The sequence below is a fragment of the Leptosomus discolor genome, chromosome 2, assembly GCF_034619465.1.
Source record: "Leptosomus discolor isolate bLepDis1 chromosome 2, bLepDis1.hap2, whole genome shotgun sequence".
Taxonomy (NCBI): Eukaryota; Metazoa; Chordata; class Aves; order Leptosomiformes; family Leptosomidae; genus Leptosomus; species Leptosomus discolor.
Window position 1 is genome coordinate 111,105,436 of NC_141392.1, and position 25,826 is coordinate 111,131,261.

The 25,826-nt window shown below is 47.8% G+C and overlaps 1 protein-coding gene across 1 annotated transcript; it reads left to right on the forward strand.

Annotated features, from left to right (window-relative positions):
* Window positions 1-5,803: 5,803 nt before the first annotated feature.
* Window positions 5,804-10,680, forward strand: HPCAL1 (hippocalcin like 1). Its single transcript, XM_009951900.2, has 3 exons — window positions 5,804-6,192; window positions 7,350-7,455; window positions 10,436-10,680. Exons 1-3 carry the CDS (start codon window positions 5,815-5,817, stop codon window positions 10,531-10,533), a joined length of 582 nt encoding a protein of 193 aa, XP_009950202.1. The 5' UTR covers window positions 5,804-5,814; the 3' UTR covers window positions 10,534-10,680.
* The last annotated feature ends 15,146 nt before the right edge of the window (window positions 10,681-25,826 follow it).

Here is a 25,826-nt window from a genome sequence, read left to right on the forward strand (position 1 = left end):
TTCAGTGTACATACCTGAATTGATCCTGAGTGGGTGATACAGGGGAGTGGTCCTTCCCCTTCCTCCACTTTTTAAAATAAGCTTCTGTAAAGGATTTAATATGAAAATAAGTTGCAAGTAAGCAATGTTACTTATTTAAATAAAAGGGTGATTAGTCATTGAAAGTGAAAAATTTTAAAAGCCTATTTATTTATTTTGTATGGTCTGTTCTTCACTTGTCAGATTTCATTTCTCTTTCCCCGAAGGCAGTGGAGGAAGGAGCTTCAGCTCCTCTTGCTGCCAGCCTTGTGCATCTCAAACCCCGCAGCATCTCTTCAGGGTTTGAATTTTTCGCGGCATTATTGCTTGAGGTTTCTCTTTTGTATCACTGCTTCACCTTTTCAAGAGGTGAAGATCTTCCTTGTTGCACTTCAGACTTTATCAAAAGGCGTTACTTTTGGCCCTGAGTCTACGGCTTGGGAAGCCGAAGCAAGTGCTGCGGTGGCTGGTGTGTGAGCGTCGGCGCTGCTTTTGCCGCAGGGCAGGAAAGAAGTTCACGTGAGTTTACTAGGCAGGACCAGATATCTATAGCAACGTATTTGTATATCCTGTGCGTTCTCTATTGCAACGTTCGTTGCTAAGGATACTGGCATTAAAACATGTAACAAAATCTGCTCTTTACTCCGGAGTTCATTGTCTGTCCCAGGCCCATGTAATTGCACATTTCCCCTCCCAGTTCAGGTCAGACCCGTTGACGGGCCCTGGGCAATGCATGGTCCAGAGAATGTCATTATAATCCCGTTTTACAGCCTGCTTGCTACATGATCTTTTCTTACTGTTAGGCATTTGTTGCTAGACGGGGTGCCCAAGAACCCATCTCCTTCTTGCAACTTGGCCCATGGGAGCTGGAGTCTTCTTGAATACATCTGTGCATTGACTGAGTTGGTGAGCGCTGGTGTTACCAGACCCCAAAGCATTTTTCCCCAAGCGTGTGTTCCTGAAGTGTGGCAGCAGAGATCTTTAGTGACTGAGGCTTTTATTTGGACTACCTGTGGGGTTTTGGGTTTTGTTTTGTTGTGGGTTTTGTTTTTTTTTTTTAATACAAGGATCAAACTTTTCAAAATACAGCCTCAGAACAAGTCACCACAGTTGCTGAATTGCTCCAGGGCAGAAAGACCTCCTCATGGCTCTCATCTTTACCTGGCCGTAGGGAAAAGAATATTGAGGCTGTTTCATAGAATGGTTGAGGCTGCTAGGGTCCTCTTGAAATTGTCCGATCCACACCACCTGCTCAAGCAGGGCCAGCTAGAGCGGATTGCCCAGGACCATGTCCAGTTGGGGTTTCAGTATCTCCAAGGATGGAGACTTCACAGTTTCTCTGTGCAACCTATGCCAGTGTTTGACCACCATCCCTGTAAAACAGTGTTTCCGAGCAAAGCCTTTCTTAACAGGATGCTCACAAGGTCCCTGTGGGCTAAATCCTTTTGTCCCTTATGCACACCAAGGCATAAGGCATCAATGACGGATCTGATGCTTTAGGTGTTTTAATAAGAAAAAATCTTCCACTCCTTTGGGAATGGTTGTTGCATTTCAGACCAGCTTAGAACAGCAGTATTTGCTTCCTGGCTTATGCTGTTCACTTGCTTTGGGCTCCTGCATTCCCAGAGTCACTGTGCTACAGCTTCAGGACCATAACACATCTCAGACGTGCTTGTTCTGTTTTATAAGTGAGCACTACAAGAGAAATGGTGCTAGATTTCCCCCTGCAAAGCAGATAGCTCAGATAATATAAAGAGTATTTATATTCTATTTCTCTGTGTGCTGTCTTTCTCTGCTGGAGAGCAGCTGTGTCCTGCAGACAGGCATTTCATCAATTTTCCTCTTTTTATTAACACTAAATCGGTATCCAAGGGGGTTTGCACAAGGAAGTGCATCTCTAAGGAGTCATTCCTCCTTTTGCAGCCATAACTGATGTACTAAGAGGATCCCATCAGGAGTTCAGTTCAAGGGGGTTTTGCCTTAAGAAGGTTTGCAGTGAAAAAGCCGGGTTGTTCTCCAGCTTTCTGGGTTACATGCTTGGACGACGCTTCTACCTGGAATAACTGGTAGCTGGCGGAGAGTTTATGTAAAAGTAGGATGCACTGAGCTTTGTTACAAGTGTTACAAATACTTCAGTGGGTGGATGCCGGCAACCAGTCCATCTATTGGTAAAACCACAGAATTGCTACTTTTGCTATTTCAGAGTTAGCTACAGTTGCTCACCGTAGTGCTGCATAACTGGTGTACATCTTGGCCTCAGGAAAAGACCTTTTTTCTCATTGCTGTGCTTTTGCTATGAGATTATTGCTTATTTTTGGTGAGCTTAGAAGGACAGAGGATGTATTCAGGTAGGAGTTCTCTGGCATCTCAGTTGCTAACCTGGCTGGATGTAGCTTACTGCAAGCAGGCAGTAGCACTGCATAATTTTAACAAAAATTTTGGTGTGAAACTGGAAGAAAAATGCATCTGTGTTTCCCTCTGAGCCTTACATGACTGACCAACGCTTTCATGAGCAATGATATACCTGTGAAGTCTATTGGTCTGCAGTTATACTTCCAAGCTTTTCCTTGTCTGATCACCTCAAGGGCATTCCTGTGATTATTTTTATTACTGCCATGATGGTGCCGGATGCTCTGAGGGCTTTTGCTCATCCAGCTAAAGCAGGGACAGACCTTGCTGCGATGTATGTGGCATCACTTCCCTGGATTTTGCCCTGGTGTGATGGGAAATGAGGGACAGGCAGATTGTGTTGGAGTTAGGTCTCTACTGACCGCCCAGGGCAGTGTTGGGTCCAAGGATGTCTCTCCTCCCTGGCCTTCTGCACCCACTGCAGCAAGTGATTTGGCTGGTACAGGCTCATTAAAAAAAACACCCCACAGCCTTAATCACAGGACTGACCTGAGCATCCCAGACCCACTCCCTGTGATTTCCATCAGCAGCCTTCCTCTGAGTGGTCTTGTGTCTAAATCAGCCGCTGAGCCTCTGGAAAGTGATTTGATGAAAGCATTTTATAGCAATCGAATGAAATGTCAGTTGGATACCAGCAGCAGGGGTTGCTGTCATGATTAATGAAATATTTAGACATTTCATTTTGGAGGAGCTACCTGCAACACAATTCGCATCGAAGCTGGGGTTTTTTTTAGATGGGTTTTCATAAATTAATGTTAATGTTGGTTATTTAATTGTTTGTAACAAATTGGTTACAACAACTGCAGGGTTACATTCGGTTTGAACACATTATGAAGCCTTTCAGAAAGCTCGTATGCAAAAAAGGGTTGTGTTCAGAACATTGCACATTACTTTTCTGATCTAGAACAGTGTAAAAGAGGAGGAAGTGTTGAAGTAACCTGTAATTTGTTGAATGCAAAGAGTGCTTGAATATAAAGCTTTTGAAGCTGATATTGAATAAGCATCCATGCAAATAACAGGATATATCTTACCGCGAGTAGAGCAGTGAGATCTAATAACTGGAAGTTAACATTTTACCTCTCTGTTGTCCAGGGGCCTCTATTTTTAAAGGAACAGGAATATTAAAGGTATTATAGGAACAGGGAGAAATGGCATTAAAACTTTTCAAATCTCTTTCAACTGCCAGTTGGAAGTTTTACCATGCATTCCCCAACCCTCTGCGTGATTAAAGCTGGGTTTATTTCTGCTTAAAGTCCAGCTCCTGCGTTAAGTGGCCTCTGCTGCTCCTCCTGCCCCTTTAACAGGGAAGTCTGAGACAGCTGCCAGCGAGGCAAGGACTGCTTTTGGACCTGGGGTCATGAAGCCAAGGGAATTCACTGAAGGACGGGACCCAAACGCACCTCCTTGCCCAAGGACAGAAATATAGTGTTACAATTTCTGCTCTTAAAAAAAGGGCCACAGTCGATCCGTTATTTGCTCCAAGCCACTGTTTTCTGCAAATTGACTGCAGCAGAGTAGAATATTGTGTTTTCTGCCCTTGGCATTGCAAGGATGACTGTCTTGAGCAGGGGAGGTTCAGAGATGGAAAGGCAGCGGGAGCAGCTGAGAGTTAGTGGTTTAATGGGAGGGCAGCCCAATACTCTCCTAGGAATGATGCTGGCAGGGACTGGAAGCTGTAGCATCACTGCATGTTGGGAGCAAACAGAGGTATGTCAGGGGCCTGGAGAAAACTCTACAATATAATGGACAAAAGTAAAGCTTTGGAGCTGAAATATTGACAACGTTTCTAGAAAATAGAAGTGCTAATGATAACACAGTTTTCCGTTAAGCCCGATGCATTGAACTAATGAGCAGCTGGCTGGCTTTGTCTCTGAGCATTAAGCCACAGAGCAGGATGTGGATTTTTTACATTGCTGAGGCGACACAGAGACTAAGTGGAATACAAATAAAACGAGCTTAAATTCAGCTGTTGAAAATCTCTCTGCTGTAGAGCAACTTATTTTTTGCTGACCTTTAACATTTTTTTTTTTTTTTAGGTTCTTATGCGTGCCTGGGATTTTTACTCCCTGGGAAGTGCTTAGCCCCTGTTGCATTTTTCCCGGTCTCTGCATGCTTTGTTGCTCAGCTCTTGCAGTTTCCGAGTAGCCGCACGGTGTTGGTCTGTTAGTAACCTGCCTTCTGCACCGGCCATGAGCGAGCTTAACAGGGGCATAACAGGCTGTGCAGAGAATTGCATTTGTGCCTGACCAGTCACAGGCGTTTGGATGTGACTTTGTGCAAAGCTTGTGAATAAACCTCTTGAGTCTGGGGAACGAGGTGCAGCTCAACCTCTTGCTTGGCAGCTTGGTTTGGTATTGCTGGAAAGCTGTGAAAGGCTGAAAGGGATAAAAGCCAAAAATACATCATAGTATCTTTTTTTCCTATTGTTTCCTAAGTGCAGAGTGACCATCATTCATTTTGTTGAAGGAGCTTTCCTGGTGCTGGGCAGTCTCACCGGCACAGTCACCCGAGCATCACAGGCGCTGTCTGAGGAGGGGACAAACCCTACCCCCTCCTGAAAACCTGTTAAAATCCTGAGGTTGAAACGCCCTTTTGTCCACATTGGGGCATATTGAACTTACTGAATAAACTTACATAAAAGTATAAACCCCAAAAAACCTGGAAGGAGTTGCTTTGCCAAACATTTTGCTTTAAAAATCTCTTTTCTCTGCTTGTCTGGGGAGGCAGAGGGTCACAATCTGCTGGAAAAGATGAAGTCCCTTGTGCCGGTGCTGCTGTCATGGGAGGAGGCAGGAGATGCTCCGTAAGCCAAGGGGTTTCAAAGAGCATCTGGACGATGTGAACGCAGCTGGCTCAGAGCCACCTGCCTTTCCTGCCTCTTGCTTCATGCCTGCTTACTTTCACTTTTGAATAGACGCATTTCACTTTTCATCGCTGCTGCTGTCCCTTCCCGCTCGTCATCACAGCAGATCAGCTTGTTGGGGTGGGTCAAGAGTTGTGATCCAGACCTAAGCATTGCAAGCTGTATGATAGAGGACTGGGATTGTAGCAGAGAAATAAAATAATGAGGATTGTTATTTCCCAAATAATGATTAATAATAAGGGGTAATATTTCCCAGATAGTCCCTCCCAAACTGCCTTCCTTTGTCCTTCTGTGACGTACTAGTAACTGAGAAAGCCTAGAGGAGAGAAAAAGAGGCCAGATGATGTGAGATATTTTCCTAGTGATTTATAACATCCTTTTTCTCCTCTTTCCCCCTTGCCGCAGGCAGGGTCTGCATTTCCTACAGGACTCTGCCTGCCCCTGGCCCCTCTCTGCCGAGTGGGGCTGGAGCTCAGGCAGATGCTCTCTCACTTTGCAGCTGCTGAACCCGGATCCAGAAGAGGATGGGGAAGCAGAACAGCAAGCTGCGCCCCGAGGTGCTCCAGGACCTGCGTGAGAATACTGAGTTCACAGACCACGAGCTGCAAGAGTGGTATAAGGGCTTCCTAAAAGATTGCCCAACGGGCCATTTGACTGTGGAAGAGTTCAAAAAAATATATGCGAATTTTTTCCCCTATGGCGATGCATCGAAGTTTGCGGAGCACGTCTTCCGCACCTTCGACACCAACGGCGACGGGACGATTGACTTTAGGGAATTCATCATTGCCCTGAGCGTCACCTCTCGGGGCAAGCTGGAACAGAAGCTAAAGTGGGCGTTTAGTATGTACGACCTGGATGGCAACGGGTACATCAGCCGTGGGGAAATGCTAGAAATAGTGCAGGTGAGGCACTGTCTCTATTTTATATTTTATTTGTGTTGCTGTAACCTCTTCACCCTGAGGAAGCTGGAGCTGGAGATGAGACGTGCTGAGCTGGGTCCCTCCTGCTCCAGGGAGGCTCCTGAAAACATGGTCCCCAAAAAGACACTGGGAGCCAAGGTGGGACCTATGAGGAAAGGGCCGGAGAGACGAACAGGGTGCTGTGCAACTGGCCCACAGCCAAAATCTTGCAGCTGTCCCTGGGGATTTCTTCGTGGGGTGTTGATGGCATCAAAAAATGCTAAATGCAAATTTTATTCACCTGATTAATCTCAAAATTAAGATTTTGAAAACTTCACATCTGAGTTAACACAAGCTCCAAATGAAAGGCTGTAGCATGTCTTCGTCTCCATGGGTACGTAGCCCACAGGCTGTACCGGGGGCAGGTGGGGCAGAGTCCCCTGTGCCCCTGCCCCACATGCTGGCTGGAGCTCAGCCTCAGCAGTGGGCTGCTTGCCATCTGCTCTGAGCCGAGATGTGTCTCCAGTGCACTGCAAGGGGCACTGGGAAGCATGTAATGCATCCAGCCCATACCCTGGCGGTTGGTCCTGGTGGCTGAGTGGTTAGGAGGAGAGCTAGGACTGCAGACATCCTAAAGAGGTCTCCTCTTTATTCACATTCTTGTAGGTCTGAAAATGCCTTTCTTTACCCATCCACAAATAAAAACAACCCCTATTCCTGTATATTCATACTCACCCAAGAGTATGTATCCGTACCACACCCCGTATGCATACACATAGCTGAGTGTATGTTGAGAGCCAGCCCAAGAGGCGATGGCTTAGCCCATTTGCAGAAAAGAGAATTACACACCATTGCCTCCTGTGGTTTAGCTCAGTCCTGCTCATACATTGATCTAGACCCTGACTTTCAGACAAACTGACCCAGCGGTGCGGGAGCTTCTTTTGAAGTGCAAATGAATACAGGAAAGAAAAATAAAAAAAGCTGCAGTCTGAAATTCCTATTTGTTTTGGTTTATAAAGTCCCGCAGCTGCCTGCCAGGGTCAGCTGCCTTTTTTATTGCTACAGGCTTAAATTCTTTTTCTCAGTCCTGATGCTTTATCGTTTGGGTTGTGGTTTTCCTATTTTTTTTATTTTCTTTTTTTTTTTATTTTAATACACAGGCAATCTACAAAATGGTTTCATCAGTAATGAAAATGCCAGAAGATGAATCCACTCCTGAGAAGCGAACAGACAAGATCTTCAGACAGATGGACACAAACAACGATGGTAGGATCTCCACCAGCACCCCTTTGTAGGCTTGAGAAATAGAGGTTTTCTAGCCCGGTGTTTGTAGAAGCAGATGATGTTATTGACGGGGAGTGTGTAGAGGGCAGGGATGTCCCCACCAGTGCCTCTGGTCTCTGCCTGGCCTCGGTGAGCACCTGCAGTCCATAACAAACAGGGTGAATAAGTGAGCAGCGAGTGAGAGACTTATCCTGCCGGCGAGCTGGGAGTGGAGCAGACTTTCCCCGACATTCTATGGGTGAATCGCCTTCTGCAAAGGCTCCTCTGAAAATCCCCTGAGTCCAGTATCTTTGGGTTATTTTCTCTGGGCGTAGCACGAACTGGGCATGAGGTTTTGTTCCCGTTGGCCTTGACAGGGTTGCACTCCTGGGCTTGTCATCAGTAATGCGGGTCAGGGATGTAGTTGGGTACCTGACAGCAAAAATTCCCCTGGGTCCATAATACTTATTTTCTGCGCAGTTTATAGTGTGTGTACGTATACATATGGTCAAATGTGGTCCTGCAGTGTTTACTCTGTTGCAGCATGCATGCAGGGGGTATGTAACTGCTCCCGAGCCAAATATGGAGCCACTTGATAAATTATCTGACAGCGTACTCATCGCAGCCCCTCCACCTGAGCTAGCTGATTTCCTTAGGCTCAAAAAACACAGGCAAAATTAAGCAATTTCCTCTGCCCATCAGCCTGCCAATGTGTTTCCTTGTCCCAGTCGAGGTAGAGCTTTCCCTGGGAATTACCCCAGCAGTGCCCAAGGTGGCAACTGCCCATATCAAAATCAGGAGCTGTGTCCTACTGATGTTCTCAGCAGGAGCAAAGATTTGGTTCTAGTGCTGGGATAGGGAGAGCTTAAAAAATATAATCTTAGGTGAAGAAAGGTTTTTATTTAAGAGAATTTTATGGCTGTGTTTGGCATCTGTTGCTGCAGCCCCTGGGGCAAATTCCTGGCCTTGCTGAAGTCCTCGAGTATTTTACCTCTGAATTCATCAAAACTAACACTTCATCCCCTGACTTCACATGTGGAGGGCCCTAAAATAACAGGATTAAAGTATTTTTGTTCTGCAGAAAGTAGTGGCTTGTGCAGATGTGCAACAGAGTGGTGGTCACTAAACCTGCTATATACATCCTCCATCTGTTACACTTTGTTGCTGAAATAGTCATCCTATTCTGGTAAAATACCAGCCCTGAAAGCCATGCAGTGCCAAGCAATAAAGTCTGCACATGGGGTAGCATGTGTGCTGTTGTTGGCTGGAAATGTTTCTTCTTCCTCCCTGTTGGACATTACAAATAGATTCTGATTTTTGCTTTCCTTTTAAGTATTGCAAGGAGAGGGGAAAACTAATGAACGTCCTGATAGGTATGAATATTCTTTTTCAGGCTGATAAAAACTTAAGGAAACACTTGGTTTGGGAACATTAGCTTGAAAGCCATAAATAAGCACAGAAGCATGCCACAGGTTTTGGAGCTTCTGTAATTTCTGCAAGAGGAAAGTTTGCTCATTCCTCCCTCTTCAACCTGACCTAGGTGCTGGCCATGAAGCTCAGTCCTCTCCCCATCCCTGTGGCAGACTGGGAGCATCCTGGGGCTGGTGCAAACTGGTGTGATGAGCTTGTGCCTCCCTCCCTTTGGGGCACGTAGCCAAAAGTGACAGCAAGCAGTTGCCAAGCGCAGAGTGTTTGTGCATGTGTCTTGCCTGTCTGAAGTGGAGCAGTTTTGGTTGGGGAAGGGTGGCCCTGGGGTGTTGTGTGAGGGTAGGGGTAGGTCATGCTGGGAGCACGAAGTAGATGGGAGATCATCTGACACAGTGTCAGGGACACAACAAATGCCTGTCTCCTCCAGTTCATAGGGAAAGCTGTTTCATTTCTTATTAATATTGTTATGGCTTATTTCTGCCATGGTTCAGAGTGCTGGAGCAGGAGTGTTGGTGATAGCAGGCAAGGCAGAGGCTGCTCACGGGCTCCTGATGGCATTTGTGCAGGGGACTGGTCCTGAGCTCAGGAAGAACCTGCCAGGAGGTTGGGTTGCCCCAGGATGAGCTTTGGGAGACCAGATGGCATCTTTCCTCCTTACTGTACAATGCCATGCTGTGCCACGGGACTGCTGGAGCCAGGGGATGCCAGGTGGTGGCTCCTCGTGGTCGCACCCTCAGAGATCACCTTTTCAGACCCACAGACTGTTACAGGGCCTGTCCAAGTCAGTGCCTCTGCCCTAAACCAAAGATGTATAAACCAGAAACATTGAGGAGCGACATGTGGCAATAGGTGGCTCCTCCAAGGCTGACTTTTCTTGCTGCCCCGTGAAACCGGTCCTGTTCCTGTACATCCATCAGGATGCAGCAAGTGGCTTGTAGAATCACAGAAACACAGAATGGTTTGGGCTGGAAGTGACCTTTAAAGTTCATCTAGTCCAATCCCCCCTCCAGTGAGCAGGGACATCTGCAACTAGAGCAGGTTGCTCAGAGCCCTGTCCAACCTGACCTTGTAGGTGCAGTGGAAGCCATCACTGCTCAGCCCTACATGTCACAACAAACAAGGGGGCAAAGTGGAGAGATCTGGGATATTTAAGTTTAAAACGTCATGGCAATATAAGCATAATTTTCAAAGTGTACCTGTGTTCAGGTACCATACCTTGTGTTCTGTCGTGTAATTTGTGTAGTCTGGTTCTGGGCAAAAAGCTGCCAAATGATATTGGAACAGTTGGGGTTTATATTTGGCACTGTCCTTTTAAACAGAAAAATAACAATTATTATCTAGATTGTTTTGCAGAAGAAAAATGCATCTGGCTTAAGGGCTTGAGTAGGATTTGGCTGCTGTGCATTGCACTAAATTCCCCTCGATGCCTTTGCGATAGATTAAGTATACATATGTTGCTTTGGTGAGGAGGGTTTTTTTTTTAAGCTACAGAGATGGTGGCAGCAACAACTGACTTTTTAAAAACGATTTTCATTTTGGTTTTCGTCCCTTTCAGGTAAACTGTCGCTGGAAGAGTTCATCAAAGGTGCCAAGAGCGATCCCTCCATCGTGCGGTTGTTACAGTGCGACCCCAGTAGCGCGAGTCAATTCTGATGAAAGCGGACAGTGTGCACAGAGAATCTCGGCTTGTGTCCTTCAAGCTTTGCTCGCAAACGGATGCCTTCTCAACCCTCCCTCCACACTTCGCGGATAAGATCCCATTGCCAGATTGTGTGTGCGTGTGTCCGAGCGAACCAGCCCTCGCTCCCCTCACTAACACCAGTGCAGCTCTCCTTCGGCAGCTCCGTTTCTGCTTCCCCGTAATGTTACAATTCACTCTACACATTTTAAACGTTAATCAGAAGGTATGTTTACATGCAGCTACAAAAGAGTTCAAATCGCTGGTGAGATACCACTTCACTTAGTCTGTAAGAAAGGTGATGTTCTTGTAGTTCCTGAGAAGATGCTAGGTAGGACTTTTACCCGACATAGCAGATGGTAGATAATTTATTTTGCTTCAGAAATTACTATGTAAAAAAAATGTGGACTGAATGGAGTAGAAAACTCAAAAAAAAAAAGGAAAAAAAGAAAAAAAAAAAGCAGCTTTCCTGGGCATGGTTCCAATTTTCTTTTTGAGGAAAATTGCTTGCACTTATCTAATGGTCTTTACTTTCTTTTAATATATATATAAATTATATATATATGGTGAAGTAAAATTTTAAATATTTAGGTCGATCTATTTAAGGCATAAAATAGAACTTGAGCTTTGTTTCTTCTAGTCGTCTGTGATTTATTCAAATCTTGGAGATTGGTTTTTTGTGATATTTATGCATTAGCAAATTGCTGTTCCAAAAGAAATGCATGACTAGCAGTTTGTGGATATTTCACTCTGTTTATTCCTGAATGCAAATATTTGTTCATTTTTATTGTCAATCGTTCCAACGTTACTGTATTAACAAAAGACCTGAAAGGAGTTCATCCTCATTTTGTATTTCTCAGTGGAGTCCTACTTTCTGGTGGTTGCTGCGTTAAATGGCTTTTGAGTGCCCCGAGGTGACGTGACTCGCACTGCTGTTCTCGACTTGGCTACACCTCTTCCCTTTTGCTGTCGATATGTTAATAGTCTTGTGCATTCCAGTGTTATTTAATATCTGCCTAATGCCAAGAAATATTAATTGAAATAAAAGACTACTTTTCTTGTCATTTGCCTGTCTTGGTCTAACCCATGCAACAAGTTCCTAGCATCGCGTATCTGGGGGAAAGACGAGGCTGGATCCCTGCCCGACGTGTTCCTGTCTTGTTTGAGACACGCTGCCTTGTAAGTACATAGGGTTTTTTGGGAGCCTGCTGTTGCAGCTGGGTTAACAGAGCAGTGTTGGTGCCTGTGGGATCCTGCTTCATCCCAGCTGGGTCCTGGATGAAGGCAATTTCTTGGTGAAGACTGCAGGAAGGTGACAGCTCAGTTTCTGCTGGATGTGGAGCAGCTCAAGGCAAAGAAGGGAAAGCTGCCGGCCACGCAAATTTACGACATAAAAGTATCTTGGTCCTGTCAGGTACCAGGTACGTGCTGTTGGAACAATGTTTGACACTGGTAGCATGGAAAACAATTTTCCTCACATTCATGAGATCTGCAGGTAGCTGCTTAAGCCTGTCCTCTCTGCAAAGTAAAGAATCAACAAATGATTGGCCTGAGGTTAATGTTAAGCATGTAATTAAGGCATTTTTGCTGTAAAATGTCCTAGTAGTGGTTAGGTGTTAATACTTTAATATTAAAAAATTTTAAGGGACTTTTGCTGTGTGGAATGACTTAGTAGTCATTAGCTGTAATACTTTAATATTAAAAAAGAGAGAGAGATGGTTGCAATATCCAAATAGAAATGCGTTGTTAGGTCAAACTCGGTCTACAATACAGGCTCGTGTCAGTGCTGCCAAGCAGAAAAATGTGTTCATTTTTTTTCCTAGAAATTCAAATTTGAGCTATTAAACCAACGATCTTTTCAACCACAACACTCTGCTGATGAGTGCAACGCTGAAAGGGAGGTTCATCAGAAGCCTGCCTACTTTCCCTGGGTGAACCCAGCGAAAAAAGCAAACTGTCGAAAAAAAAAAATATTCTGTGGTTGCTTATAGTCTGTTTCGAGCCTGTTTGTGTGCGGGCTGGCTGGCTGGCTGCCAGAAGATGCTGTGGTGTTAAAGATGCTGCAGATGTTCTTACACTAATGGCTCTTCCTGCACGGGCTGGGTAGCGGTTGTTTAGATGCACAAGGTTTAGATGCAAGTTGGCCACCGTAGGCTTTATCATCTCTCCGCACTTGGGAGAATGTGGAAAAACATCTCTGACCTTGTCAAAGGATGGTGCCTCTGAGAGGGACCACAGCATTTGAATCTTTTTTGTGAGATCTTAAAATGAGTCAGGCATATTTTTAGTGAAGCGTTTGCACAATATCCTTTTCTTAGGTACGAAGGATGTAAAAACTGTTTTGCTGTAGCATTCATAAATGCAGCAGTTCTTCTGTCATCATTCCTCTGCTCTTGTAAGTGAGACTTTTGTCACCTTTTCCACCTTTTCCTGACATCTCTTGTCTTCTAGTTTCCACTTCTGTCTGTAGTGAATAGCATGTTTAAGTAACTGTTTAACAAAACCCAGACTCTTCTGATTCGAAAAGAAAAAAAAATCTCCTCACAAAAGCTCATTTTGACCTTGTTTTTGTAGGAAAAAAATGAAAGAGTCTGAATTTTGGTGGTCAAAATATTGCATTTCTATGACTTTATAATTTTTGCTCTGAAATGTGCAGAGGTATCCGTGATGGAGTTTGCTGCCCGCTGCTGGCTGACAAGCCCCTGAACAGCCACGTGCAAACACTGGGGTTGTGTCCTGCTTCATCCCACCCAATTTCTTCTGCCTTTCTCTTTGCCTCTTTTAAACTTTCCAGTCCCGGGTTTGATTTTTTTAGGTTGTCCCCCTCTGCTTTCCCAGTTTTAAGGAGTTTCTTTTTTTTCAGGGCAGAGTGGGTCAGCTCCGCTTTGGACCAGGGCTGGTGCGGGGTATGTGAGCAAAGCACTCCCAGCTTGCGTTTTGGAAAGCAAGTGAGGAAGATGCCCAGGAAAGGTGGTTGCACGCAGCATCCCGGGGAGACCAGGGTGGTGCTCTGAAGCCTGACCAGACTAAGCTTTTCAAAAGTGGCTTCTGATACAGGGAACCTTTTGATTACAGGCCAGCTCAGTACTGGAAAGGGCTTCATCTGCTGCTGCCAAGCAGCTCTCTTAAGAAAATCAAACCTGCTTCAGAGGCTGAAGTGGTGCATCCACAGTCACTGGCTAACTTTGAACATCTTGGTTGTGCTTTGAAGAGCTCCTCTGAGGACGCATCTGGCTGGTAATGAGGAGTAGGAGGGGAGAGCAATTTACAGGCTCGTCCTCCAGGACTCTGGTTTGAGAGTTTCCAGGCAGACTTCAAAACTGATGGAGAAATGAGTGAAAAGCTCACAGGGCTTTACTGCTTGTTGGGCTCCAGGGTTGTCTTTTGGGGAGGGACCTGTGTGTAGGGGGATTAATCACTCACAAAATGATGTCCAAATGATTAATAGAAAACTTCAACTTGTCGAGTGACTTCGGTGTTTTGGCTAATCCTATGCTTGGTCAAAAATGGAGTCTAACATACTGAAAGTGGAGTTTAGTGCTTTAATAAGCTATGTAATTATTTTCTCACCACAGAAGTATCTAGCGCTCTGAAAGCTCTGGCTAATTACTACATAAAATCAGGCTTTTCTCTATGTATTGCAGGTCCTATTAAGCTATTTCAGAATTATGTCATTGCCTTTCAAATTAAGTTAGTGCCTGTCTGGTTGCAGCTTAATTCCAGCCTGGGTGGCAGAGGTGCTTGGATTCAGTCCTGTGTTTCTCTGTCGCCAGGTTTGCAATGGCCTTTGTTTTTAAGTAAGGCTCTGGAACCTGTTTTTAGCATTAGCCTCTGAGTAATAAACTCCTGTGAAGAATAATATGAGCATTTCTGCAGCCACCGGGCCAATGGTCTCCATGGATAGTCCCTGATCCATTATGCAGGGCACCCTCTATTCATATTTAAAGGTTAGGAACAGCCATTGACTTTAATGGTCCAGTGGGCAGACTGGCATTTTGAGATCCCTGGGCTGCATCATGGCAGATACATTGGTGATGAACCAGATAATTGCTGTTAACTCTTTTGGGAGGAGAGATGCTTCATTGAAAAGAAGGAAAAGGGGTGGAGAAGAAGAGCAGAGCATCTCTCTGTGTAGAAGCTTCGGAGATTTGCCTGCATTGCTGGGAGCAGCATGCCTGCAAGCAGACCTTACCTGTTGCCCACCTGTATTGAGTGTGATGGTTTGGACCCAGACACACTTCTGAACACTCTCTCATGGTCCCTGTGGTTAAAGGGTGACCAGTACATCACCAGAGGGTCAAGTTAATCCCAGGCTGATGGCCATGTCACACAAGTCAGAAACCACTGGCCAGAGGAAGGAGGTGAGGAGCTGTTGTGGCAGCTGCCTGGTGTCTTCAGAGACACAGGAATAAGCCCACGACCACCAGTTGTGTGGGCTATTTTAACAGGCTAACAGCAGGCTGGCTCTTCCTGATGAAGCAAAAATCTATCCCAAACAAAATCTTTGCTGGTTAGGCTGTCGCCAGGGGGATCGTCTCTCACCTGAGGGTGAGAAGCAAGATCTCTCTCCTTGCTGCTCTCCACACACATTCCCACATCTTGGTGTATGGTGCTGCTGGGGCTCGGGTGGGTTGGGGCTGTGGAGCAGGGCTGGAGTGCTCCTTGCCCAGGTCTTAAACCAAATGTGTGAATAAAACTGGGCAAGAATCCAGTAAGAGAGGTCAGGGGGTTGTTTGGAAGAAACGCTGAGGTGCCTAGACTCGGAGGAGAGTGCCAGCTAGCTCATATAATTAAGATACTGGCCCATCCCCCTCTTACAGAGAAACAGAACTGGTATAGATAATACTGTGCCTGAATCTGGGATTTGTCTTCCATTTGGGCTGTTTCTCCAGCAGCAAGATGTCTTCGTGAGTGTTTTTGAAAGTTTTGGGAGCAGACAGGGGAAGTGCCACATGCTGAGCATCACAGCATGGAGCTGGGGAGCATCATCCTCTCAGGGACACTAGGAACACCCGCTTTGCTGCAGCCAGCAAGAGCAGGAGGCAGCCCATCTCCAATTCCCAGGGATGCTGCGCGGGACCACTGCTCCCACACCCTTATTGCAAAGGTGCAATGGCAAAGCAATAGTGGGAGAACAGACCCTTCCTCCTCCTGCCAGACCCAGCTGGTGTGAGCAGATACCCCGCTCCTGGGGCTGTGGCCATGACTGAGTCTCCCAGATGAGAGCCAGGTTGCTGCTGGACCCGTGTGGTTTTCCTCTTTATCCTTTTTTTCAATAATTTCCTGGACCCTTTTCAGGGCAAATCATTGATTCCACTGCTGAGCAGATGCCGTGGGTAGCAGGCACAATGCTGGCAGCTGGTTCCTCAGGAAATAGTAAGTGCAACAACGGTGCCTTAATATGCCATTAATAACCAGGAACAAAACACAAACACTGCACATGCTTTCCTTGGAGAAAATAAAATAAACTCAGGTAATTTAGATGTTAGTGTTGCACACCCATGGTTATTCCTGTGCTGCTTTCCTTCTGAATTATTACTACTTGTGAGGCTTGCAACAAGCAGGTTTGATGCCTGCTGAAGGACATGGGTGGCAGCACTGCATGCATATGGTGAGCAAGGAGCAAGGCTGCACACACGCTGTGGACAGTGCTGATGCTCTAGAAATGTGTTGCAGGTGCCGGGGTTCACCTCACACTGTGCCATCCTCCGTCTTGCCTTCATCGCGTGCAGTGATGCCCCAGTGAGCTGCTGCTGCCAGGCACCCTGACCACTCTGGGGAAGAGTGGTCTTTGGGGAAACTGGCTTTGGTAGCCCCCCGTGCCCCACCTGGGGAGCCCTAAGATAACTGTACATAAGAAAAGAACTTCATTTTTAAAGAGGAGTGGCTTAAGCCAGCTTAAAAGCAGCTGTTGAACCCTTCTGAGCTACTTAGCAGGAGATTTCACAGCCACTTCTCACTGAGCCGCTGTCCCCTGTGGGACCCAGTGATGGCTGCACAGTGTAGCAAGGCTCCCCAGGCAGGCCCCCGCGGGGCTCCAGCTCTCCTGCGAGGATCCCAAACTCTTTTGGGACCAAGGCATCACAGGCCACATTGGTGAAACCTGCAGGACTGCTCAGTCGATGCAACTCACCAACTCCCAGCTGTACTCAGCCCTTTGATAACTGCCAGCACTGCTGCTGGAAACCAGGTGAAAAAACGGGAAAAGAAGGGTGTTGTTTTCTTTTTTTTCTCAAATGTGGTGCTTTCCCATGGTGCCTGTGAAGGCAGATGCTGGCATCCTGGCTGCCCCTCCATGTAGCTCCTCCTGTGCCCACCACTTGGTACCTGAGTGATGCTCTCCAGGCAGCAGAGGTCAGGGGTGCCTCAGTAGCTATGGCAACGCCCAAAAAGGAGCCGGGAGTTTAATTTTTTTTTTTTTTTTCCTCTCAAATCAAAGCAACTTGCTTGAAGAAAAACCTCACTTTGGATTTTGGGTTACTTCACAGCCACCCACATTCACCTTCTCTGTGCAGTTCACAGCACCTGCGCTGGGCAGGATGCTTGAATGGGCCAAAAAGTCCCTGCCGAGCAGCATGTGTGCAACCATACACAGGATGGTCCGGTGAGGTGGCAATGGAGGGGACCAAAGCCCTCTGTTTCTCTCTCAGGGCAATTCTGCTTTGCACTCACCTGCATTGGGGGGGGGGGGTGTGGGGTGTGACACCACATGAAAAGCAGGGAAAGGGATGAAGGGGACTATGAAGAACAATAATGAATTTATATATTCTGGTGGCTAATTCTCATAGCTGACTTTAGACCATTCCTCCCCCACCCAGCAAAGTTTGTGCTGTTTCTTGCATTTCCACCACCATTTCTCTAGTTTTAATTTCTTCTGTGCCAGCTGCCTTTATATGCTGCTTCCACCCAGCTACGAGTTTCAGTCCTCTTATTTGGCTTGTGTTTTTAAACTTCCTTTTCACGCTTGAGCCGGCATCAATTGACAGTAATTCCCCCACGAGCCCATGCTTGCTCGGTTTGGGTGTGCCACAAATCTCAGCTAGCCTCCTCGCAGCTGAACCTGCCTGCAAGCAGGAGGCACCACTGACAGCCACATGTCTTGCCAGGAAGATCTCCTTCTCCCGGCTTTTCTGTAGACCATATGGCAATTTCGGACATACCCAGTCGTCAGCAATTGTCATTTTGAGTGACATGAACTGCCACGTCTCCTGGAAACCTTTTCTGTACAGGATCAGCTCTCTTAAACTACGTGCACTTGCTTAGCTGCAATGCTCCCTCCACCACAGCATGGCTGGAGAGCTGCTGTGACCAGGGGTGAAAGCATGACCACAGGCACTGACATAGACGATGGGATCAAGTGCACCGTCAGCAAGTTTGCAGACAACAAGCTCAGTGGTGTGGCTGACACACCTGAGGGACGGGATGCCATCCAGAGGGAGCTGGACAGGCTTGACAAGTGGGCCCATGTGAACCTCATGAGGTTCAGCAAGGCCAAGTGCGAGGTCCTGCACCTGGATCTGGGCAAACCCCAGTATCAATACAGGCTGGGGGATGAAGGGATTGAGAGCAGCCCTGCTGAGAAGGACTTGGGGGCACTGGTGGACAAAAAGCTGGGCACGACCCAGCAATGTGCGCTCGCAGCCCAAAAGCCAACTGTGTCCTGGGCTGCATCAAGAGAAGTGTGTCCAGCAGGTCGAGGGAGGTGATCCTCCCTCTCTACTCTGCTCTGGTGAGACCCCACCTGCAGTGCTGCATCCAGCTCTGGAGTCCCCAGCCCAGGAAAGATATGGAGCTGTTGGAGCGAGTCCAGAGAAACGCCACAAAGGTGGTGAGGGGGCTGGAGCACCTCACCTATGAGGACAGGCTGAGAGAGTTGGGGTTGTTCAGGCTGGAGAGGAGAAGGCTCTGGGGAGACCTTCTAGTGGCCTTCCAGTACTTAAAAGTGGCTTATAAGAAAGATGGTGGCAATCGTTTTAGCAGGGCTTGTTGCAATAGGACAAGGAGTGATGGTTTTAAACTAAAAAAGGGTAGAATTAGACTAGATACGAGGAAAAAATTTTTTACAATGAGAGTGGTGAAACACTGGAACAGGTTGCCTAGAGAGGTTGTAGAAGCCCCATCCCTGGAAACATTCAAGGCCAGGTTGGACAGGGCTCTGAGCAACCTGATCTAGCTAAAGATGTCCCTGCTTACTGCAGGGGGGTTGGGCCAGATGACCTTTAAAGGTCCCTTCCAACCCAAACCATTCTGTAATTCTATGATCTTCATACCTCACCAAGGACCAACCTTAAGTCTCATCATTGTTAGGTTGCAGTATGATGGGGACATGTTTAAGCCACACACATACAACCCAAGGTGACACCGTGGCTCCATGAGCCTCCACCAGCATCAGCTAGACACAGACAGGTTCAGATCAGACAATAGTGCTGGCTCAAGGCTCAGAGCCACTGGGAGATTTCAAAGTGGCACTACTCCATAAACAGGATGGGCCCAGCAAGAATGAGATAGCTTCATGCTCTCCCTGTTGAGCAGCAGCAGGGATCCCACCTGCTCATGGCTGCATGAGTGGTGCTACCACCAGACCAAACCTCCACGTGCTGGTGCCCGGGCTCTCCTGAACCTCAGCCACAGGCAGCACTCAACCGTGTCTGATGACTGCTTTCCTTCAGGCTTGGCCGAGTGAACTGGTGGAGTCTCCCAGGGGGTCTCTGCCTATCTTCTTCAGCACAGGGTAACTGGCAGCAGGTGGTCAGCCTGGAAACGTGGAAAGCAACTTCAGACAGAAGAGAATGCCAGTGTAAGGACAGCAGTGCGCCTTGCCAAGCTCATCCTCCTGTGCTGTCTTAGATACTCTCCAGAGACACATGGTCAGCTCTGTGCTTGCTTGGTGCCCAGCAGTCCCTCACCATTCCCAGAGAGTTTGGGGTCGGGACAGCATCCATCCAGGACACAGGAGGTGCCACATAAAGGTCTGAGCCCACACCACTTACCAGCAACAGATGCAAGAAGGCTTGTGGGCTCTGCTGGTGCTGTCAAGAAGAGATAGTGCCTTGTTTGCCATCTTCCCCACTAGACACAATTCTTCTTTGAAAGTTGTAGTTTTTTTCCAGGTCCCTGTAGATCACCAGGGACCAGGGGTTAGATCACCGCCTTTATTGCCATCAGCCTCAGCTGATCTAGCCTTGCACATCACAACTGCATCTCCAACAAAATCTGCCTGGCTGGTATCCGCAGCTGTTCCTCAGTATGGGTGGCCTTGGAGAAAATCCTGTCTGGATGCCTGTTGTGCAAATGGGGGGCAGATGCTACCCCAAAATTTTTCTGCATTTCTGGTATAACCAGCTGGAACTGAGCCCTGCAGGCCCTCGTGGTGCACCTCCCAGCGGGGAAGGCTTTGTGTTACTGGCCCTGGCAGCTCCGGCCTTGCAGACTTCCACTCTCCAGCTGCAGAGGGAAAAAATAGCTCACCTAGCAAACAAGCGTGCAGGGGTGGCTTGGCACCATCCACTGTGGAGGTGACCTGGAGGGAAGGAAATGGGATTAGTTCCCACAGGCCCTAGCAGACGTCCCACTGATGCCAACGTCAATGTGCCTGCCATTGAGAGTGGAGAAGGGGTTGTGCTCTGGGGCTGCTGGACATGGTGGAGGTTAGCCCATGAGAACACCATGCTTGCAGACTGTGACTGTGCGAGTGCAAAGGGTGAGCCACGCTGCCGGGCTAGAGATAGCCTTTGGGATGGATGCCTTTCCTCTACTTTGTGTTTCAGGCAGGGATGAGCCTTTAGAGGGTACTGGTGCACTGGCTGCTGGCTCAAGCAAGACAAGGAAAGCAGTTGTTCTCCACAGGATGAAGAGTAGTTCTCCCCTACCCCTCAGCCACTGTGCAAGTCCCATGAGGTGCTGTTTCCTCATTGCCTGGCCATGAAGCTCCCTGCAGTTGGGTATGCCAGTGGCCCAAGGAAACAAGAAATGGCATGGGCCTCTGAGGAGGTAATGAGCTTGGTGCAGGTTCCTCACTGGACCTGGCATGCCAGACACAGATGCTCCTTGAATATATGGTCACCAGATCTCACCTGGACTGGGTAGCCATGGAAATGGAGTGGAGAGACCCACCCCACGTCTGGAGGAAGAGGAAGCTCAGCAGACTCAGTTGACCTGTCCCAAACAACTTTAGGATTGCATGAAATGACATTCAGCAGAGAAAAAAACCCACATGTCCTGACAACAGCCAAGGCAGCTTGACCATGGTGTTACAAAATACATCTTCCCAGAGTCATTGGCTGCATCCAGTCTCACAAAATAACCTCTGTCCTGAGTGCCATCGAGCACTGGAAGCTTCACTGGCTCATAGGTCTAGCTCCTAGGAGCTCCTAGGCTCCTAATGTGTAACTTATTAGGTCCTTAGCTGGTGTGATTTTGGCACATAACAGCTAGCAGTCTCCCAGCTACTTTCTCAACACAGTTTGGGAATCAGCATCTCTTCTGCCTTGGAGGCCAACCAAGGTCAGTATCAGGTCAGGCTGCTTCATATCAGGGGGCTTAGGCAGGTTTAGTGTGGGAGGGGAGCATTTCTCACACTGTCTGGGGGAAGGAAAAGGGACTTTGGCAGGAAGAGAGGACAAGACACCCTCCTGGGGGCTGCTGGTTCACAGTATGGTTTGGGTCTACACCACACCTTGCCAGCTTTGGCTGGGCGCTTGTTGATGGGAAGCCAGGGGGGATGGAGTGGGCAGAAGAGGGTTGCAACCCCAGGTGCCAGAATGTGCTGCTGAGGCATGAGAATATCCCATCCTGGACAAAGCTGTTAAGGCACTGAAACACAGAGTGCCGTGCAGCAACTGGTAACACCAGATAGTCTCTGTTTACCCAGGGTCTTCCCACAAGCTTTCTCTGACCAGGACCTTTTGCATAAGCACAAAATTCAGCAGCAGCATTTAGAAACAAGGGAGGGATGAGTGGGCATGAGGAAGAAGATGGAACTGGCAGTGGGAAGGCTGAGCCTGAGATGCAGCCTGTGGATGTGGTGGCAGATCACCCATGCAGGATTTAGACCCACCAAGCAGAGCGACTTTCTTGAAAATGTCCACCTCTCAGCTAACGCCACCAGCAGAGCTTGGAACTGGTGGCGCGGGCAGCGTGATTCTTTGCTGCATTGCCTTATACTACTTACAAGCACTTTCCTAAGGATGAAGCTGAATGTCCTGCCTCTGGGTTTGCCTTGTTCTCCCCTGGGATGAGCAATTCCCACCTCTGTCCTGGAGCACGAGTCACTTGAAAGTCTTCACCTCCATCAGCTGCACAGCTCTGTCTTATGTGCTTTTTCTGAAGCAAGACTGCTGGTCGATTCCCTTCTCAGTAATGTAATTTAAATCACCCTTCAATCACTAGTCATTTCCACACCTTATGGCAATAAGGACAAATTAGCGTCTTAAATGAGAGAAACGTGCTTCTAGGAAATGGGTTGAGTTTCTAAAGGGTTTTTGAGAAGTAGCTGCCAACCTTGGATCAGTTGCTTCCTCTGCTGTGAGTGTATGAAGGAAAAGGGCACAAACAGGAATAAACGGTACATCCCTATGTTGTGCATGACACCGATACAGAAAAACACTTTCTGAGTGCTGTAGAGGGCACGTGGGGTGGTACCAGGGTGTTGTGGTGCTCCCTGTCTGCATCCTGCCTTCACCTGCACCAGAAGCTGACAGCCACAGTGGGTGTGTTTTTCTGGATTGCCCGGCACTCTCTAACACTCAGAGGTTTCAGTGCTTAATCAAAAGGTAGTTGGAAACAAGCCCTGAAGGATGTAGGAGTCTGTGCCCCACTGCCTGTACGTAGCCACATGCCTCATTGAGCAGCAGTGAGATTTACCCTCCAAGTTGCCTCCAGATCATGTCTTTTCCTTAAATATAGGGAAAGTTAGTTTTTAATGTAAAAAATAGTGATGTTGGGAGGTTTTAAGACCCAGCTGCAGGGTGGCATGATGGGATTGCTTCTGGAAGCCAAGCTCGAAGGCATGTACGCTAGCTCTGCCCAGGGGATCGAGAGGATTTTTGGTACTTTAGCGAATCGACCACAGCCTTACCAGGCTGGATGGACATCTTGGATGACTAATTAGTGATTGACAATGAATTGGAGCCCACAAGCATCCCCTGTCGCGTCCTGAGAAAGAGGATGGAGTTGCACAGCGACAACCTGGGTAAGCTGGGGCTGGCTGGCTGAAGCCAGTTTCCAAAGACACCTGCTGTGACTTTAGGTTTCATACAGATAAGAAGGGCTGAAGCAAATAGATTTCACCCAGGCAGGTTTTTACCTTTATCCATGTATCTCAGAGTAGCAAGCAATTTTTTCATCTCACAATAGTAATATTTTACTATTTATGCCACCAGCATGGCAGTGAGAAGGCAAGCTCCAACAGTTCATTTCCTCAATCAAAAGCTGCAGCTGCGGTCCCCCACAGCCACGGGTGACAGCGACTCAGGCTGAGGAGCTGCTGCCACCTGGAACGCCACAGGAAAGGTTTTCCAACAGCCTGCTAAAACAAACAGCAACAAATTGCTCGAACCAGGTGGTACCCACCCGAGTGCACCCAAACAGCAGAAGGATGACAGCATTAACCTCTCGTTTATATCCGCCTCTGGCAAATGTGATACCAGATTATTATTAATTTTTGTTTAATTACTCAAGGGCATAGTCTGAGGAACTCCAGACCAGTAAGCCTGACGTCTGAACCAGAAAAAAATTGGTAGAAACTATAGCAAAGTACAGACATTGCAGATCCTAGGATAAATGTGATGTATTAGGGAAGAGACAAAAAGGACTTTTATAAATGGAAGTCTTGTCTGATGAATCTATTTGTGGTTTCTGCAGGAACAAAGGGATAACACATTCCTAAATTATCTGACAAGAGATGGATGGATGGATGGATACAGTGAGATAAGGAAGTTTGCTAGTGATATAGGATTGTCTAAGATCATCAGAGATGGTGAAAAATATTGCAGAAATGTTTCTCCATATTGATGACCCATCAACTATGAAACTACAAAACTACAAAAAAAATGGACTGAGAAAAAAAAATAGTTCTAACTATTTATACAGGGTCCAAATTACCATGATATTGGGATCACTTTGGGTAGACATCTGAAAATACCAGCTCTAGTGCTCAACTTATACCATGAATAAGCTTTTGGGGAGCCATGAGGTTTAGGATGTTACTGAGCTGTATAAAAGAGTTCCCTGGGCACCACACACATCATGTGGGGTTAAGCTAGCCTCTAAAACCTCTCTTTTCTGCTCAGGCAGAACTAGTCCTCCCTGTGCAGCCTGTGTGCCCACGTTTCTGTGCCCTTAGCTCCTTGCTTGATAATTTAAACTTCCAGGCTATTTACATGGCAGCTGGTACCTGGCTAAATCACGTACAGTGTCAGCGGTACTCATGCAGACCAATGGCAAATAGCTCCACAGCTGCTTAACTCCAGCAGGGAACATTTTGATCAGTCCATTTTGACCCTGCGGATAACGCAGGCCAGGGAATCTGCCTTGGTAATTTGTGTACCAGCCTTGTACCTTTGGCCTGAGGCTAGAGACGATGCTAAACATCTGCCACCAGACTCCTGAGAGTGACGTCAATATTCTTTTGTCTTAAGTCTGGTACCAGCTCAGCTGCATCCATCTCTCACAAAGACAAATTATAGTTTATTGCATGGTATTGCTTAGGACAGAAAAAAAAAAAATCTCATTAGGCACCATCAATTCAGCACTTAAAACTCAGAGTAATAAATAGCTTGACCAAGGTCGCTTTTTGTCCCTTTCCGCTTTGGCTTTCCTTTTCCCCTTTCTGCCTGCGCACACGAGAGCTACGGCTCTTGGGAAGCACAGGGGGACTGGCAGGGTGGAATGGTGCCCCTGGGCATTACTGGGTGCAGCACTGGGAAGCCAGGCCAGCAGAGATGTGCTCTCCGTCGCTGCAGCCCCGCTGGCATGATCTGCCCAAACAGGGTGGTTTTCTTCTCCAGGAGGGGACAGCAGTGAGAGAAACTCAGGGCCTCTCCCAGAGCATGCCTTGGGGTGCATCCGCATCTCAGGGTGCATCCAAGCCTCAGCGTACACCCAGACTAAGATGTCCAGCCCTGGGTATGAGGTGACATCCACTTTCCACATGCAATAAGCACTATAAGGCATCTGTCTCCAGCCCTCCTTGGGCCATGGGATGCTTGTCTGGCCCTGGGAAGGAGACATGGGCAGGAGTGCAGGGGGCTGGGCTCAGCCAGGCTCACCTCACGCAGAGGTTTTGAGGGAGCCCTGACTCCACCAGCCTGCCCTCATCTCTCAGGAGCTGCGCATACTCCAGGGAGTCTCTGCTGTGTCCTGCAAACCCCTGGACTTGGTGGCATTAGGCAGAAGGATGACTGGGACTGCTGGCAACTCGCCTGGAGGGATGCCTCCTGGGCAGGGTATGCTGGTACTCTCTGCTCCGGCCTCGTCCCTTCCCACCATCCACCATCCACCATCCTCCCCCTCCCCCCAGCTCAAAAGCCAGAGATTTATGGAGTTTTAGGTTTTCCCTGCAAGCACAGGGTCCCTCTCGGCTCGCCTCAGTGCAAGTCAATTTATTTGCTGGTAATAAAGACATTTCCTCCCCCCGCCCCCCCCCCCCCCCTTCCCCGCCCCAAAATGAAGGCCGCAGGCAGTAACCACAGCCTTGGGAAGGTCCCAGAGTTGAAGGCCTCGGGCTGCTGAGGAGCAGGCGGCAGCAAACACCGACTCCCAGTTTTGGGATTAAGGAGGCAGCGGGCAAAGCGAGGCCCTAACATGAGCTGTTGCTGCCATCTAGCCATGCCTACCGCTCAGGCACCGCACAGCCCTCACCCACACACCCTCTTTAGTCCATTTTCTGTGCAAGTTACTGGTTTTCTGCATCTTTCCTCTTCTGGGCCACCAAGGAGGTGTCTTTTAAGGTCTCTCTCTGTTAAACCCACCCTTTCTGAGATTACTGCTGTAGCTGCTGCACTACTTAGGACCAAGCCATGGCAGCAGCTTGGTGGTCAAACCAGAGCGGTACATGCTGGCCGCTCTCCTCTGCTCCCTGGTAGCTGTGGGCTCCTGTCCAGCGAGGGTTGTGGGGCCATGCTTACTGGGTTGCATCCTTCCACCCAGCGAGATTCACCTCCCCTGGGGGAAGACACCTTCCATGCCCTGGTGCTGGCATGGACATCAGACCCAGCAGATCTCCCAGCACCCTACCCAGTGTCCTAAACCTGAGAACGGGAATGGGTCT

Bases quoted from the DNA above. Each gene is read 5' to 3' on its own strand.
- HPCAL1 (XM_009951900.2), top strand. From the start codon at position 5,815: ATGGGGAAGCAGAACAGCAAGCTGCGCCCCGAGGTGCTCCAGGACCTG. The intron at 6,193-7,349 runs GTGAGGCACTGT...TTTAATACACAG, and splicing joins AAATGCTAGAAATAGTGCAG to GCAATCTACAAAATGGTTTC. The intron at 7,456-10,435 runs GTAGGATCTCCA...CGTCCCTTTCAG, and splicing joins GATGGACACAAACAACGATG to GTAAACTGTCGCTGGAAGAG.